The sequence below is a fragment of the Anguilla rostrata genome, chromosome 1, assembly GCF_018555375.3.
Source record: "Anguilla rostrata isolate EN2019 chromosome 1, ASM1855537v3, whole genome shotgun sequence".
Lineage (NCBI taxonomy): Eukaryota > Metazoa > Chordata > Actinopteri > Anguilliformes > Anguillidae > Anguilla > Anguilla rostrata.
Genome location: NC_057933.1, coordinates 58132016 through 58148710, shown reverse-complemented (window position 1 = coordinate 58148710; position 16695 = coordinate 58132016). Strand labels below are relative to the sequence as shown.

The 16695-nt window shown below is 40.1% G+C and overlaps 2 protein-coding genes across 3 annotated transcripts in view; both read left to right on the top strand.

Annotated features, from left to right (window-relative positions):
* Positions 1 to 2275: 2275 nt before the first annotated feature.
* Positions 2276 to 11965, top strand: LOC135259938 (pituitary tumor-transforming gene 1 protein-interacting protein). Its single transcript, XM_064344903.1, has 7 exons — positions 2276 to 2525; positions 3358 to 3407; positions 3804 to 3912; positions 4790 to 4895; positions 5428 to 5493; positions 8046 to 8092; positions 11357 to 11965. The coding sequence occupies exons 1-7, from the start codon at positions 2417 to 2419 to the stop codon at positions 11404 to 11406; spliced, it is 537 nt and encodes a 178-aa protein (XP_064200973.1). The 5' UTR covers positions 2276 to 2416; the 3' UTR covers positions 11407 to 11965.
* Positions 11966 to 13416: 1451 nt separating this feature from the next.
* The window catches only part of cdk14 (cyclin dependent kinase 14), a 145803-nt gene continuing 142524 nt past the window's right edge, over positions 13417 to 16695 (top strand). For both annotated transcript variants that reach the window (XM_064344736.1, XM_064344748.1), the window contains exon 1: positions 13417 to 13862. In XM_064344736.1, the coding sequence (XP_064200806.1) occupies positions 13769 to 13862 (94 nt within the window). In that variant the 5' untranslated portion in view covers positions 13417 to 13768. The remainder of the gene's footprint in view (positions 13863 to 16695) is intronic.

The following is a 16695-nucleotide window of genomic DNA, read 5'->3' as shown; positions in this document are numbered from 1 at the left end:
ATGTAAAATAAATAATGTATTTTTTGCAGGCTTTATTTAGTGTCATCCTTGTTTGATGTCATTAATATAGTGGCATATGTTGGTGGCATACCTGTATCATGCCAGTGCTGACTGCGGCTGTTAGCCCCAGTGGGAAAATGCTCAAAACTGTGATAAAGCACATGTGGTTGCATCACTGGAATAGTTATGTATTTGTGCTTTCCACCCATCCACATGGTATAAAGATCAGACAATCTTTTTAAATGTCCCAAAATGACCAGAGTAAGGGCCTCAATTTTTATTACTCCAAAATACTGCATTTTCTGCTAAATAGGTGTATGGTGGTATTACAAAAATGGGACCTTTATCTGACCCCAAAGGGGTGAAAAACATTCTACTGGATCAGCATTATGTAAACCATAAGTTTGTGACTTTGATGGTGTGTACATAGGTTAACCCGGTGTGATAAGCTTACAGAGATTGGACAAGCAAGATCAATAATGTTACTGCATTGTTATGATTGTTTCTTTATTTTATAACCTGGGGTTTTCCTTTGATCCTATAAATAAGAGGAAAAGTGGAATGATTTGAAGAGACATGTCAATACGACCTCCTGAGAGCCATTTGCTTATTTCACCATTCCTCTTTGACTCTTACCACTGCACACTGGCTAGTTTTAAGGTCCTAACATACACATAAAACTCAGGATATCTGCACCCTGTAGTCACTCGCCTATGCACTAGTCTCATAGCAAGATACACAATTGTGTCTATACAGGCCACACAAGCCAGAGGCACGTCCGCGTCTACCAAGATAGATAGCTATCCGTATAGAGCCACATAACTGGTGGAAAATTTGCAGTCTCCTTCTATGTAAAACTATTAGCACAGAGGAAAGGTTAAAACATTATCCTGGAGTCTGATAACTGATATATCATTAAATGAATCCCGTTCCAGTGGCACCAGGTAAGACTACAGTGTACATGCATTCCTTTGATACTCAGATAGTTCTGCTGTTTGGTGTATCTGATGGGATTCTTACATAGGGCTAAATAATTGGATTTTCCAGAGGAGAAAGCACTGGCTCATAAACATAAACCCTCTTTCACCAAATTAAGATGGGAATACACTGTATGTTTTTGCCACAATAATTTTTCAAAATTAGTATTGAATTTGTTATTGCACAATGTGTGATGTTTGCAACATTAAAAAAGTAGTATTTGTACAGTAAGCCTATATTCCCAGCGTTAGTTTCAGAGGTCTCCCATGCAATTAATAACCGAGGCCACAGGTATGTAGCTTCAGCAGTTTGACATGAGAAATACTATGGTTATGGTTATATGGTGCTGAGCTATGTCATCCCTATATATAAGGGCGGCATAGCTCAGGAGGTAAGAGCGGTTGTCTGGCAGTCGGAGGGGTTTGATCCCACGCCCTGGGCGTGTCGAAGTGTCCCTGAGTGTACCTAACCCCTAATTGCTCCCAACAAGCTGATTGGTACCTTGCATGGCAGCCTTTCACCATTGGTGTGTGAGTGTGTGTGTGTGCATGAGAGGCATCAATTGTAAAGTGCTTTGAAAAGTGCTATACAAATGCAGTCCATTTACCATATGACTTCTGATATGTTGTAGAAGCCACAGGAACCAAATGTCCATCTCAGTTGATTGCACTTGCTTAACTGGATAGCAGGACCATGTACAGCGTTTTTTGGGCGCGTGTTCTCAACCAAGGGCACCTGTGGTAAGTTAAAAATCACTGCAGCACAAAGGGCACTTTTGCTGTCTTAGGGCAGGGGGCAGATGCTTCAACATAAACTGGTGTCTATCTGTGCACTTGCCAGCCTGGTAGACCACTAGTAAATATAGCATGTGCCCATCTGAACATTGATTAACATTAATTTTCATGTTAGCAGGAAATACACAGACAAAAAAATCTAAATTTTAAATGAATAAAAACATATTAAAAGATAAATAAAATAAATGTATTTATTTATTAAGTCAGCACTAATATTTATCGACAGAATTAGGCATTTGTTTTGACTTTCAAAACGAACATGGTTGAGTGACAGAATTAGATGTGGGACATAATCATAAAAAAACAGGTTACGGAAGAATTCTTGTCATTTCAGATATTTACTATTCCACACTACAGCCTGGTGAGTAACCACAGAACTGTATCTCAGAAGTAAACGTGCACTTAGTTGGTTCACAGCGCAACCATTTAAATCAAATGGAAAAAAAAAACAAAGGAGACGAAAAAGAAGAGAGGACGCTTTGTAATGACGTAATTTATATTACATGCGCGCAACAAACCGGAACTCCAACTTAACGTTAACATCCAATACACTTCGGTGTAAAAAAGGTGCATTAGACTTGCTTTAACTTCATTTGAACATTTAATTTAAATCAAGTAAACGATAGTGTTTAAAATAACACAAAATGCATTTTACGAAGAGGCCAAGTGTGGTCTGCTTGTTTTTGGTTTTTGTCGTCAGCTGTATCCTTGTATCCCAAGGAGATTGTTCTACTTTATCTCCGCCACAAAAATGTAAGTTATTGTTAACTATGCACATTTAAGTATTATTGTCTGGCAAGCTAGCTAGATTGTAAAAAGTTACTTGCTAATCGTGTATTAACTTAAATTGCTCCGTTCAACACCGACAAAGGCGAGCTATACGCTAACCATACAAATGTTACTTAGTTAGCTAGACTAGCATACAAGGATTTTCAAAACCATTTTAACCTAACTCAAGCGGTATCATATCTCATGCGTAGCACCCCAAATGAAAGAAGCAATTGTATTTATTTACACATACACATTTAGTTATAATGATAATTTAATGATAGCTAAATATAAATGCGTCACCACGGTGTCGCATGGCTAGCCTGCCATTAGAGTCTGTATAGTTTGAATAGTTGCTGGTAATGCAATGTTTTATCAAGTTGGTTTTTTTTTTTTTTGAAGTTTGGAGTTTTCAGTCTTATTCGAGGATTTCTGTCGACATTTTGGCAATTTTGTCCTGTGTCACGTGTGTATACAAACCGTTTAAAAACCACAAACCAGTGTAGCCAGAAAAGTAAGGTTCCGTATGAGTATGCAGTGTGCAACACTTGGTACAGGAAGGCCCACATTTCGAAATCTAGATGGGGTTAAACCATTGTTTATTTGTTTATGAAAACACACAGTTGACTGCATACATTAAGATGGTATGTATGGTACAACCTGTGCTCATGCTAAGGACGTAAAATAATGTAATTGGAATAATTGCTGATGGCCTCCTGTTTTGTGATTTGACTGAGGGTTGCTGGTTGATTTGTATGTGCAGTATTGAAGCTCATCACTGTCTATGCATTGTTAATTTTCACATTTGTTATTTCAGCTTGTAAGGACTTTGGAACGACCTGTGAAAAATGTCTAGAAAATGTATCAGTAAGTAAAGATAGCTTGCTTTTTTTTAAATGACTTGTTTATGTATTTAATATCACTTCACTGTCAACTTGCCAGTAAATTGTGGTGACCAGTAATGACTGAATATGCCAGAGATTATGTTCATAGTGACATTTCATTTGGAAAAAATTCAGCCTTTACTACAGTGAACAAAAAATTTAGTGCAAATTTACTCCTCCTGCTCGAGTATTATCTTTTTCTCTAGTAGTCAAACCAAGCACAAAGCTGTTGAATTCAGTGACCTCAGGTCCAAAATTCTAATGTTCATACATTACACTGCATGCTGAACCTCAGCATAATACAAAATGTGTGCAGACATTATTCATTTAATTATTTATTTACGTTTTTTATTGACAACACCCTTATTTCCCCGAACAGTGCCTTTGGTGTCTGACCAATGGGACATGTATGGACTACCCAGTCAAACATGTCCTCCCTCCTTCCTCGCTCTGTTCGCTGTCTCAGGCACGGTGGGGGGTGTGCTGGGGTAAGTGTTGGGCACTCAAAAACAACTAAAATGGGGGGGGGGGGCAGTTATGTACAATTGGCTTCGGCTGGTTGGAATGATGGGTGTCTCAAAGGCTGCCTGCTTCCATTTTGGATCTGGAGTTACCTGGTAGGGATATTTTTCTTCTCTGCACTTGGAGCCTTCTGCATTGTGCAATTGTGCTTGTAAAGGCCAATCTGTATGGTTTGAGCCATGGTAAATCTGATGATGCATGGTCACTGTCTTAATGTGTGTGTGTGTGTGTGTGTGTGTGTGCGCGCGCGCATGTGTGCATGCGTGTGTGTAAAAGGTTTATAGTCATTAGATCCATTCTTGGATCCATTCTCAGTTAAATAGTCATTCAATCCATTCTTGGCCATGTCATATAGAAAGTATAACAGCAGGTGGCAGCATTGCATAAAAAATAATAAACTGGTTTGGCAAGTTAGAGAATACTGCCCTCTGCTCATAAAAGTTCCATTTCTGTGTCAGCATTTCCTTCAGAAATATATTTTTTATGAATGAGTGCACATTGGGTTGTACCAGTATAAATATCTAAGAAATTCTGCTGCTCTGGGTAAACAGCATATTGTGTCTCTGGTGTTTCCATCATTCCATTTTACCATTCTACTCTAAATGATTTTGTCTTCTCCAACAATTACTTGGAAGTTCACAAGCAATATAAATAACAACAAATCACAACTAGTTCAGTTATTAATCTGGGAAGACCACAGCAATATTCCAAATGAAACCGGATCATTACTGCTGATTGACTCTCACCAGTGATTCTTGTCCACTCCAGCGTACTGTTGGCTTTTTTTTATTTAGGGAAGGTAGGCTGTCGTGTGAAGCTGCTGTTCTGCTGTTTTTATTGCAGTGAATTTTGAAGCGCTCATCATTGCCATGGCTGTGGTTGGGGGGACCATACTACTGAGCATCATCGTGTGCTGCTGTTGCTGTTGCTGTAGAACTCGCCCAGCAGGGTAACGATATTTTCCCACAATGCTTGGTTCTCTGTGGTACCGTTATAGGGTTTTCCTGAAGGCAGGAGGACTGTGTAAAATCCATTATTGCTTTACAACTTAACACTACATTTTTGCTTTGTGACACCACACAATCAACTGCATTGTTTGTTTTCTTTTCCTGATTTCAGATACATTAAAAACCTTATTTTTTTAATGTAATCAACTGCATGGGCTGTCACATTTTTCTTGGCAGAATTTCTTTTAGCAAAGCTTGTTGTTTGTGCTGTGTTGACACTCACGCTTTGACACCAAGAGTCTATGTAGTCCTTCACCTCTGTTAGATCCTGGAGAAACTGGCTCTGCATAAATTGTCAGGTTTAATTTTTGAGGCTTAAAGGTCTATTTAAGCTTCAGAATGTATTATGTCTTATTAGATGCAGGACTCACACAAGCCCTGCTTCTCATGGTAGAATGCCACATCATAAGCCTTTTTAATGGATGTGGCTGCGGTAGATCTTGGTCGTTAACGTATCCATCCCCATTTAAACAGGCCTGACCGAGATGAAGAGAGGTTCGCCAGAAGACGTGAGGAGATAAGGCAACGCTCTGAAGACCGGTAAGGGCTGCTTTTTTGAGTTGAGATTGTAGTTGTGCTCATCATTTTGCAGCCTGAGAATGCGGGCCTTTGGTGTACTTCCCTTTAACGCTTTGGTGAGATTGTGCCAGCGTGATTTGGGAAATTATGTTTGCTTGTTCTTCATGAAAAAAATTCTCAAGATGCAACTGAGAGCTAAAGCATCAGAGTATTTTCAGCACCAGCATAGAGGCCTCTATTTATTTTGGACGGTAGGACCGGAGCTGCATTGCTCTGTAATACCACTGCAAAGAAAGTCACTCTGGAATAATGAAGTGACACATGGTCTGGTGTCTGTGTGCAGAGATATTTCCGCTGGCTCTTTGCTAGGGGAATATTTGCGGTCATTACTGCGCAGTGAGATAATACGGGCACATTCTGAAACGCGGCGTCCGAGAACCACCGCCCTCTGACAGCATTTCCCCTCGCGAGTGTTGCTCGCGGAGCTGTTGCGTTATGTAAATGTTTCTTCGCTGTCAGGGCCTCGCAGCTGTACTGCAGGCCTGCTGGGAACACTTGCGATGTGTTGTTTAATCGGGGCGGCGGCGTGGAGGAGCGGCTGTTGTCGGCGGCGCGTCACGTGGCTCGCTGCAGAATGGCATTCTGGGAAGCGGCTGTCCCCAGACGGCAGGAGGGGCTGACTCTTTCCTGCCTTCTGTAAGACCGGCCCGCTGGCGCTCCGGGGGAGGGAGGGGGGAGTCTCGCGGGGCTGGGTCCCTATTGTCCAACGCACACCTGGGTGCCTATTGCTCGGAGACCGTGGACGTCAGAAATCCACGTACAAAACCATTCTTAGCTTTCCCTGTAATGTTATTGTGTTATTGCCTTAGGTCCAGATTCAGCTTCATGTTTTTTTTGGATTCCAAGAACAGGTCTCCAACTGAAAATGGGATATTCTTTTTTGTATATTTGAGGCTTATTGCTCAAATATACAAATATATTATTTTAGCATCAATTTTTGTATATTTGAGGCTTATTGCTGCTACTCTGGTTGTCAGAACTGTGTTGTTGGTACCTGACCAATATTAGATACAATAACAAGAAAGAGGTTCATTACATGTACAGTAGGACAGTCTCCACTCCTGCCAGTGGTTTGCATCATCTGCTTTAAGGTCCTGTATTTGACAGTGACGTGTTTTTAAAATGTTCTGAACACTAGATGTCCATGCAGTCAGTCCTCAGTTGTGTTCAAGGCTCTGCTTTATTTCCTGGCCTTTTCTGTTAAAATGATTATCCATTTCCTTGCTGTTCTCACAAGTTTCCATTCTGCTGGGCTTAAGCCTTTCTTTGTCACATTGCCAGAGGCCCAGTTTAAAATGTAACTCGGTCGAGAAAAAATGCTTTAAGTAACGCGCACAATTTGACCTGAGACGGCTGAAACGTTCGTCCCCCAAAGCTGCGGCAGGCTGAAGCCTGTGCATTTTCCTCGCCCCACTTGTTGGCTGTGTGCTGAGCTGTGTGGGAAAGCGCCTCGGTGCGGGTCAACGAGGGGGGAGTGGGACAGATGGCGACGGCGCTCGGTCCCGTGCTCTTCAGCGGCCCCCATCGCTCACACCTCACTACCTGCCGATAAAGGGAACCTGATTTACGTCACGCTCAGCGGCTGGATTTACGTCCTCCGCAGAGTGCAGAAGAGAAAGTGCTTTGTGCTGCCCGGAGAGGGAGTTCGCTGAACTGCAAGAACAACAGTCTCGAGACAGGGCCGTATTTCACGGCCATAGAAAACACATGTGTTGCCTTTTTAGACGGAGGAGCAGGGACCCACAGGAGTCAGATGGGTTTCGGAGTTTGGCGAAGCCGTCTATACCTTTAACAATGTCGTAAACGCGATCGCAGCACTGCTGCGCATTTTAACTGTGACCGTGCTTCTCATTCTTTTGTATGTAACACGATAATCGTGTCATTCTTATTAGCCTTTGCCATTGAGCTCAGTGACTCGGTTCAGTCTAGCTGCCCCGAGCTCTGTCTTCAACCTTGAGTAATGAATTTTAAGCTAGTTTTGGCTACTTTCTTTCCCCCTGAGAGAATATTATGTTTGGAGCTCTTTAAGGAGAAGCGATGCACCAGGCAAGGGGAAATTGGTTTCTGAACGTCAGTTCCTGGCACGGCACACGTTGAGAGGTGTCAGCGGAAGCGTGCGTTGTCATCAGCTGCTTTGTCCTTGCGTTTCCTCCCCGCGGCAGTCCACGGCAGGCCTCTTCTGAATCGGGGAGTGCCAGGAGCGTGCTGCGTGAATTACCCCGTAGGCTGCAGATGAATAGTGAAGAACCCCTCCTCCTTTTCCTGCTTGTGTAAACGCATACGCAGTGCAGTACGGCGTCTTCTCAATGTCCCTCTGACCCTGACCCCTTGACCTCAGCATCGGGCTCCCTGGAGGATAACATGGCTCATTACTCTGTGCCCACGGTTTTTGGAACACCTATTCCGTCTCGCAAAGCTAATCTCAGTAATCAATCACTTTTGCATGTGCATGATCACTGCATACTTACTATCTTTGTTTGGTGTTTTGAAAAAAATGTCTTTCTGTCCCACAGGAAGTCAGAAAGAAGGGCAAGACATGACGACATCCGCAAGAAGTATGGTACGTAAGCCTAGCCTCGCTTTCCCTTTATGTTTGTATTTCATGTGTTTACCTTGTGATTGACACTGTTTTCACTCCCATTTTCTGGGCCATATTTTACAGAATGGCATTTGCATGACCGGTCATGCAATACATTATGTATAAGCCGAAGTGACACCCAGTAAGAAATTTCTCAAGTGTGATATTGACAGGTTTACCTTGGTATGATAAAATCGATATTCATGCTGTGCCGTGCTTTCACCTTTCCCTCCATTTATAAAACTGCACATTACCACATCACACTTTATCCATCATTCAAACACATTTAGCGTTAGCATTTACACTACAGGTTTTATGGGGAATATTTGTCCATTTGCGTGGTGTTACTATGCTGTTGCTTGCAAACACGTGGACACATACATTTATGCAAATATATAAAATGTTTATAATTGGACATACTGGGGCTTCTAATTGCTATAATAGTAGAAAGTAAAGTTGCATGTCATGATGCTGTCCCATTCAGTGCCACACTGACTGCATTTACTCCTGTTCTGTTCATGCTGTTTTAGTGCATAATACTAGAGTTGTACGCAGTTAGATTGGTGGCTTAATGAAGCCCCACATCCCCTATAGTAGTAGAGAAGTGGTATATACTTTAGATAAAGAAACAAATTTGCTCAGTGGTAAGCTGTTTGCTGTGTTAACTCCACCCCCCCTATCCGTGTGACACAGTGACCTTTTCTCTGCTCGCTCTGTGGAAGAGGCCACAGGGCCCATGACTGCCGGATGTGATCTTGTCCAGGCTTGCACATCTGCACACAGGGCTTCCACACCAACAGGCAATTTTCACAGGGTTAAGGGAATACAAAAAAACAGCTGCATTCCATTATTGTGTGCTGTGTTTTCCACGCTGCCCCCTGCTGGCACCACATGAGTACCCCCCCCCCCCCCCAAACTTCTGTGCAACTACCAAGCTGGTCTGGTCTCATGTCACGATGCGACCCCATTACGTTCTGATTCATTTCTTGCATATAAATTTATCTGTTCTCATGGTTCAGAGCCAGCCCTCAGCCCTGCACTCAAACTGTTTTTGATATGATTCTGGCACGGAATCACAGTATAACTATAATAACTGCTGTTATACATGAGGTGTCATTACTTGACTTTTGTTTGGAAGCTGTGTCACACATTCAATGTGTGATATTGGTGAGTGAAGTTAAATGGAAGGGGGCATTAATTCAATTGAAGTGTTGGTTGAATTGTTTGTGGTTGGCTTTTTCACTGCCTCCAGGTGGTAAGGCTTTTTCCATTTGCATTAATGCCATAGGCTACTGATGCTCCAGTGGGATAATTTGACATGCTGCAGGTTGGCTGAGCATAAAAGTACCAGTATCTCACTTCGTATATGGAGTTCATAAGATCAAACGATGGAGTTAAGTGTACAGCCTGACAGTTTTTGTCCTCGGAGCTGATCTGACTTTGGAGTGACGTAACCATTATTTTGAGGGAATATTTTGGTCGAATAAGAACTTTCACTTCCTTGAAAGTTGACATCTCTGCATATTTTTATGTGCTTTTTTTTTTTTTTAATTAATACTGTAGCTACAGAAAATAAGGTGTAGACATTTTAAAATGAGGTCAAAATGGTGAGGAACAAATCATTATATTCAGAGCCCATTTCAAAGGCCTAGTGGTAGATTTGTGCAGGCAGCCCTTGGTTTGATTGGGGTAGCAGGGGGAGTGGTAGGACAACGGGAGGTGGCTGTTCTCTTATCTCGATTCCTTGGGTTGAGGTGAAACGGCCTGAAATGTCAGCCTTGGGGGATGGCTCTGTCAAAAATCCTTTCAAGAGAATGGCATTGGGTGTCCTGGTCCGGTCTAAATGGTAATTACACATTCATAATGCAGGGGATATGGTGGGGTCGGGCTTCATGTCCGTGCAGTCCATGACGGCAGCATCTCTTCTCCTTGACCGGGGGGGTGCTGGTACTCTGAATAGACTTTGAAATGGGTGTCCCGTGCTTTCATCTGGGATTATGTCTGAAGTACAGACAGCTGCCGTTATGAAATCTCCCCTCGTATCTTTTATTTATGAAGCTTTCGGGACTTTTTATTTAAACTTCATTTATCCAGCATCACTGGACTTCTAAGCAAAACAACAAAACTGAGCAGGATTTCTTAATGCATCAGATTTTTGAATAAACATTTTACTTCTGAAAACACACTTAATAGTCAACAAGTTATAGATAAGCACATGCCATTTCATCTGATCTGATTACCCAATCTGATTTTTAACATTTTTTTTTAATGAGTCACATTTGTGGTTCCAACATGTCCAGTCAGAACCATCAGGTCTTAAGTGCATTTTTTGCTCTGCAATGATCTTCTGAAAATTGGGAACAAAGAATATTCAAATTGGAGAATTGCTTGCATTCCTGCCAGTGTATACAATGTTGTATAATTCAGTTTTTCTATGGTTTCATTTTTACCATATTTATTTTTTCATTAGTTTATTTTGCCAAGTTTGCCTTGCGTTTGGTCAAAGTGTGTCATTTATGGACTTTCATGCTTGAAAATGTATTTTGACAGGAAGGTAATTATTCCTCTGCAACCCTGTAAACTATTAATTCCACAGCAGAAGCAGGAATAATGCATTGTCTTTAGTCCCTTTGACTGTTGAATCTATTTGCATGTCCCTGGGTGTATATAGGTTTGGCCATACTCACATTAGTGATACATGTATGGACAACATGACACATTGATGAATGAGCAGCCTGTGTGTTTTTTCATGATCTCAGCACACTTCTCATCAGATGGTGTGTATTTGCCTATCATGCTGTTTCTCAGGTTATCCAGCATTGGCTTTTTGCTTCCTCTGCCTTTGAAGGACACACAAATGTGACATCCCCCACCATTGACGTAAAGTAGTAGTGTATCTTTACACCCGAGTTCATATAATGGACACTGAACAAATGCCTGCAATGGTGATGTTCTGAACACATCATATTTGTTTAACTGGTATAATGGTAATTAACCTAATTTGATCTCATTGAGACTATGTCAGGACTCTATGTCATGTACAGACATGCTCGCCACAGCTACTGGCTATAACTTCTAAAACTTCTACATGTTCTCTCTCTCTCTCTCTCTCTCTCTCTCTCTCACACACACACACACACGCACACACACACACACACACACACACACACACACACACACGAGGAAGCTCAGTTTTGGAATTGTAATTGTAACTCCCTTTTTGCTTTGTTTATTTTTATTTTTTAGGTCTTATCCCGGATTCTGACCACCCTTACAGCAAGTTTGAAAATGAGTAAAACAGAATTATCGGCAATTCATTGCTCTGAAGAAGGTGGGAAGAAGAGAGTATTTTCCCAGATGCTTCTCTCATTCACACGCCACATGATTATGGCATCTGTAATTTGCTTGTGACAGCATAAATTATTTGTTTTGGATAGAGGCATCTCTGCCCATAATCTTGCAAGTTCTTTTCTCAGTATTTTGTGGAATTATAAAATGAAATCACTTTTCTTTTCCTATTTGCACAACATAAATAATTTCTAGCTTGAATTTAACATGTGTAAAAAGAAATGGTCAGACTACAGAGTTTGAGAAGATGAAAAATTCAGAAATGATTTTTGTAATTGCTTTTCCTGAGTGTGGCTTAGAATTGGGATCCTGAAACTTTGAGACCTTGAATGAAACATTGAACCTTTGAAGGCTTGATTTTTTAAAAGTGTACTGTAATTATTCTACTTTCTCTTGTATATACATTAGTGTGAGCTCATCTGCATTGATATTTTAACAGATTTCTTAATAAATGTGTTTTTTAACAAATGCACTGTACATTCGTGTAATAAATCTGTATACATGTTATGATTTTTCTTTTGTGTTTTTGCATTGTTTTAATGTACACCTTTTTGAAAGCCAGCGAGGGCAAGAGTACAAAGGTTTTTTTTCCCGACCATGTAGCATTAACTATCTTGTGAATAATTCTGTTTTATTGGTTCATTATCTTGCACTGATAAGGTTATGAAAGGGGTTATATGTGTTATGGTATACATTATATGGTTTGTTGTAAATATCCAGCAAAACAAAAATTAATTTAAGATTCTGACCAATACGTTCATACTGTATTGTTCTGAGGGAAATGTGCTTGGAACCCAGACAAAACTGGCTTAGATTTCACTATATATGTCCATACATGGCTGGAAAGTTCCCACACCCCACCTTGCAGGAGGCTATAATAGACTTTTGCTCAGCAGAGTCATTTATCTGACTGATGGGAGGTTCTCACCTTCATAAAGCTGAGACACTTGATGCAGGAAATGCCTACAGGTATACCTACAGCTTCCACTGGCTGTGCTTTCACTACTCTTTTTAAGTGAATGCATTTCCTCTAAAGGGTTTTTAAACCAGTATGTTCTCTGTGTTTATGTAGTCATCCTCTTGGTGCATAACGGTAGCCAATTCACTTTGAAGACTCTGGATTTGCAATGTTGCCTGTATATAGGGATGGAATATACAACAGAGAAGCTGGAAAAAAAACTTCAACAAGATTATGCCTGTTAAAACCAAATGTCATGGTTTGCATCTTGCATTATTGCGCCTACGTAAACTGCTTAAGATGTGTGATGCATTTCAAAGCTGGCCTGGATCTAGTGGGAATGCTGTTACGATCAATCAGCTTTCAGAGGACAGTTGAGTCTCTGCATTCTGCACAATGTGCCCTTCGTCTGCAGTAGGCTACTGTATAGCATTTTTCCAACAGTTAGACTTGAAATAATTAGGCCTATTGTGTTCCTGCTAATATGGTTTCCGAGGCTTATGTTAAATTTTTACGCCAAATTCCCAGAGTTCAATTGGAAATGCCACTCACGAACCCCATTTCTTATTTTCAGAGATGAGGGAAGCAGATTTGTTATCAGGGCTAATGTTGTACTGAAAGGACGGCAGTTTCTTAATTCTCAACAGCACGATCCATATTTGTTAAAACATTATTCAAATGTATAATTTGTGTGTAATGATTAAATACAAAAAAAATAGAATAGTCTATAGGGAGAGAAAGCAATCCCGCATTTCGTGAATACGTCTGGACCCTATAGAGTTCCGTCTGTCTTCGGGGAAAGTTTCTTCTTTTAATACGAACGCATCACTGGCATATCTCAATGCTCAACCCACTGTCTATGGCTCAACCTTGCAGTCAACGTTGCAATGTGACTGAAAGCTCGTACAGTGAATCGCAACCCAGATGTTCATATTTTGACCAATCAGTGAGCAGTAAGGGTGGGACTTGTAGCCTGAGCGTGTTTTTTCACTCGCACACCAGGCGAAGTGAATCCCAAAAAATGACATCCAGACTGAGAAAAACTGAGGAAGCAGGGACTATCCAGCGGCTTTGTCCGCAGTAGATAAGCGTGTGGTATTTTATTGATCGCACTTTCATTAAAATATTTGGAATATCCCTTCGTAAGGAATGAAGCTTATCTGTAGGCGACAAAAATTAGAAAAACTGCAAAAAATATATCTTTGAGAACTGGCGGTGCTTCCATAGAATACATTTCCTGTGCATGACAGCAGAGCATAGCGAAGCCGTTGTCTCAATTCTAAAGACTTTGCCATTGCAAGGATCCGCACGGCTACACATATTAATTAGCCTACTTCTTTTTATATTACGACATGTGTGACTTAATGCCAGCTTCACAACCTACGGAAAAAATAGGTAAAATGAAAAAGTTGCGAAGAACTTTATCCGAGAGTTTCAGCCGCATTGGTAAGTAGACCCGTTTTTTTACAAACCTTACTATTCCCTCAAAGAACCGTTTATCGCCAATAATATAAAGGTAGCCAACAAGCAGATCAGGAAAATTTAAGTAGTTAGTTAGCTACACGGTGCACGAATCTGCTTCAATAATGGAATGACTTGCAATAGCCAGATTGCTTGTTTAAAATGATATGTTTGTAAAACTTTATCCCTATTGGGACAATTGAGCTAATGCAACCTATTATTTCAAGATGGGCTAATTCAGTCAAAGTTGTCTATTTGTTACTGGGCGTGCCTGTGGATGCTAAAAGCTAGCGTTAGCAGAGAGTCCCAATAAAGTTCCAATCTGTGCATGCTTTACTTTTGTTCATTGCGATGTATAAATACATTTGGTTAAGTGGTTAACGTTTCTCTTCTGACAACAGACGTACATTTTGATTAAAGCCAATGTGTAGTCTTTTATGAAACGACACTCCAAATATTGAACATTTTTTATTGTTTAATGTCTGGCATGATGGTAAAATAGTAGACGTCCGTCGTTTTTTGTCTATAGAACAAGACTGCATTTGAAAAGTCGTTGTGTGTATCTCACCTCTGGGAGGATGCAGGTTAACATTTGACCGGATATATGTAGGCTACGCTATAGCCTATAGGCTACACGAAGGGATTAACGTGAGAATGAAACACAGCCTTTGGTGCATGAATTTGTTTTAAACTAGATTACGCCCTATGACAGTAGTTATATTACAGTTCGTTGGCTGTTACGGTGTAAAATGTCGTGTTAGTGTTATATGCTTGTACGCAGTAACAGTCTGGGCTGAAAGGATATGGAACTGCCTTGGTTTGCAGTTTTTCCATTTATCTGTTTATCTCTGAAACAGAAATCGGGTCCTTCAGAGCATCGATCAGTCACTGTCTGTCGTACGATTAGACAAAGAACATTACGTCATACTTTGAGAAGTTGAATTCCAGTCCTACACATTGTTCTAATATTAAGGTAGTGTCACCTTTCTTAATCGGCTGAAGTTCAGTGAGTTTATGTGCTTCTGTTAAACTTTTTATGCTCTTAAAAAAACCTTTCGATCTCACAGATGCATGATACTTCAAATTAAGACAAAACTTTATCACGCCCTCTGACAACCATTGGTCTAGATTTTCAAGCAGATCTACAAGCTACTTGTAAGTGAAATACTATATTACTGAGAATGTAGGAGTTCATATCATTTCTTTGGGAGCAATATGATACTTTTGTATACTAAATTATAGCCTAAATTATACATTTACCAAATAAGTAAATCCTTTAACATATCGGATTGTAGTAGGAGTTACTACATATCAGCCACATTGAAGCCAGGAGAAATTATTACACACTAGATAGGCTACAATGAACTGAATTCCTTTTATTTTATAAAAATGTATATGGGCTATATAATATATATATATAATGCACTACTTAGGCTGAAATACAACGTAACATAATACACGATTCTATAAATGAATTTGGTCAGTGGATTTCTGGTGAGAAGGAAAGCTCACAGTGTATTGTGCTAGCCAGCAGCTGAATTTTTACTAGAGCCATGGTGGTAAATAACTTGCTCAAGGGTATACGAGCAGCAGCTCACCTGAGAGCATACCCATCCAGTGCAGTCCAATGCTCTACAGTACTGCTGTGTTTTTAGCATCATTGCCCTCAGCAATGGTTGGTCAAGGGCTGTGCAATACATGCACCATGGGAACTGAATTTATAATGTATTATTGTTAATGTGAATAGGGATTAAATGTGATATGTGTATTCAAGTCAATCCCAGAAATGCTGCTGATTCTGTGTCTGTGTATTGGCAGAGGGATTTGTCTGCATAAACTGTCGTATAATGAAGGTATCCTTGTGGACTTTGTGGACTATGTCATTTTTTTAATAGAAAAAATGACATATAGAGTTTGTTTAACATATCAGTGCATTAATTCACTTTCATGCAGGAGTTGAAATGCAAATATAGCCTGCTGAAAATAGAAAGAAAAATATGAAAATGAAAGAGACAGGAACAATGTTTGAGGTCTATTATGTTATGGTGTCTCTTGCTTTTGTCTTTTTTGTGCACTCATGTACATGTTTGTGTGTTTGTTTGTGACGTTGGATATAAACTGCCTACATTTTGATGTTAAAAACAGCTGTTCCTGAAACCTCCCGCAGTATCCATTCCTAAAGTCCGAAACCAATGCTTATGCCGTTTTATATCATTTTATTTTTACTCGTTCTGTCTGTGTTTAGAAGTGCTTAAATTTTTGTTATGATAAATAAGACATGCCTTATATTCACATATTATTTCATTTCAGTTTTTTCCTCTTGAAATACTCTAACTAGTCTATCAATCACTATAAAATGTTTAATTTTCAAACACAATTTCAAATATCTAAGGCATGGGTATTTTTTTGAATTAATCTTTATGTCCATATTATCATTTCTCGATTTGTTGACATCCTATGGATATGAAGCACAGTGACTGAGTATTATCAAGTCACTGTCCTGTAAATCCATGCGATGAAAAGTAAAAAGAAAAGAGAAATAAAAATGAACTCCTGATACAAGTGTCAGTTTACTGTAGACTGAATAACAAGATTATTATTTTGTTTTCATGTCTCACTTTCCGAGATAAGATGCCAATAACAATGAACTTATGTATTGCTGTTAGTGAGTTCCGTATTCCACCACTAGACTGTTACTAGACAGCAATGGAATGTTGGTAATCTTTATCCAAATTTGGAATAGTATTTGTAAGTATTTTGATTTGTAGCTCATCTTATTGCTGCAATATGACAAACAAACCTGCACTCTCCTCTGCAT

Bases quoted from the DNA above. Each gene is read 5' to 3' on its own strand.
- LOC135259938 (XM_064344903.1), top strand. From the start codon at position 2,417: ATGCATTTTACGAAGAGGCCAAGTGTGGTCTGCTTGTTTTTGGTTTTT. The intron at 2,526-3,357 runs GTAAGTTATTGT...TTGTTATTTCAG, and splicing joins TTTATCTCCGCCACAAAAAT to CTTGTAAGGACTTTGGAACG. The intron at 8,093-11,356 runs GTACGTAAGCCT...TTTATTTTTTAG, and splicing joins CGACATCCGCAAGAAGTATG to GTCTTATCCCGGATTCTGAC.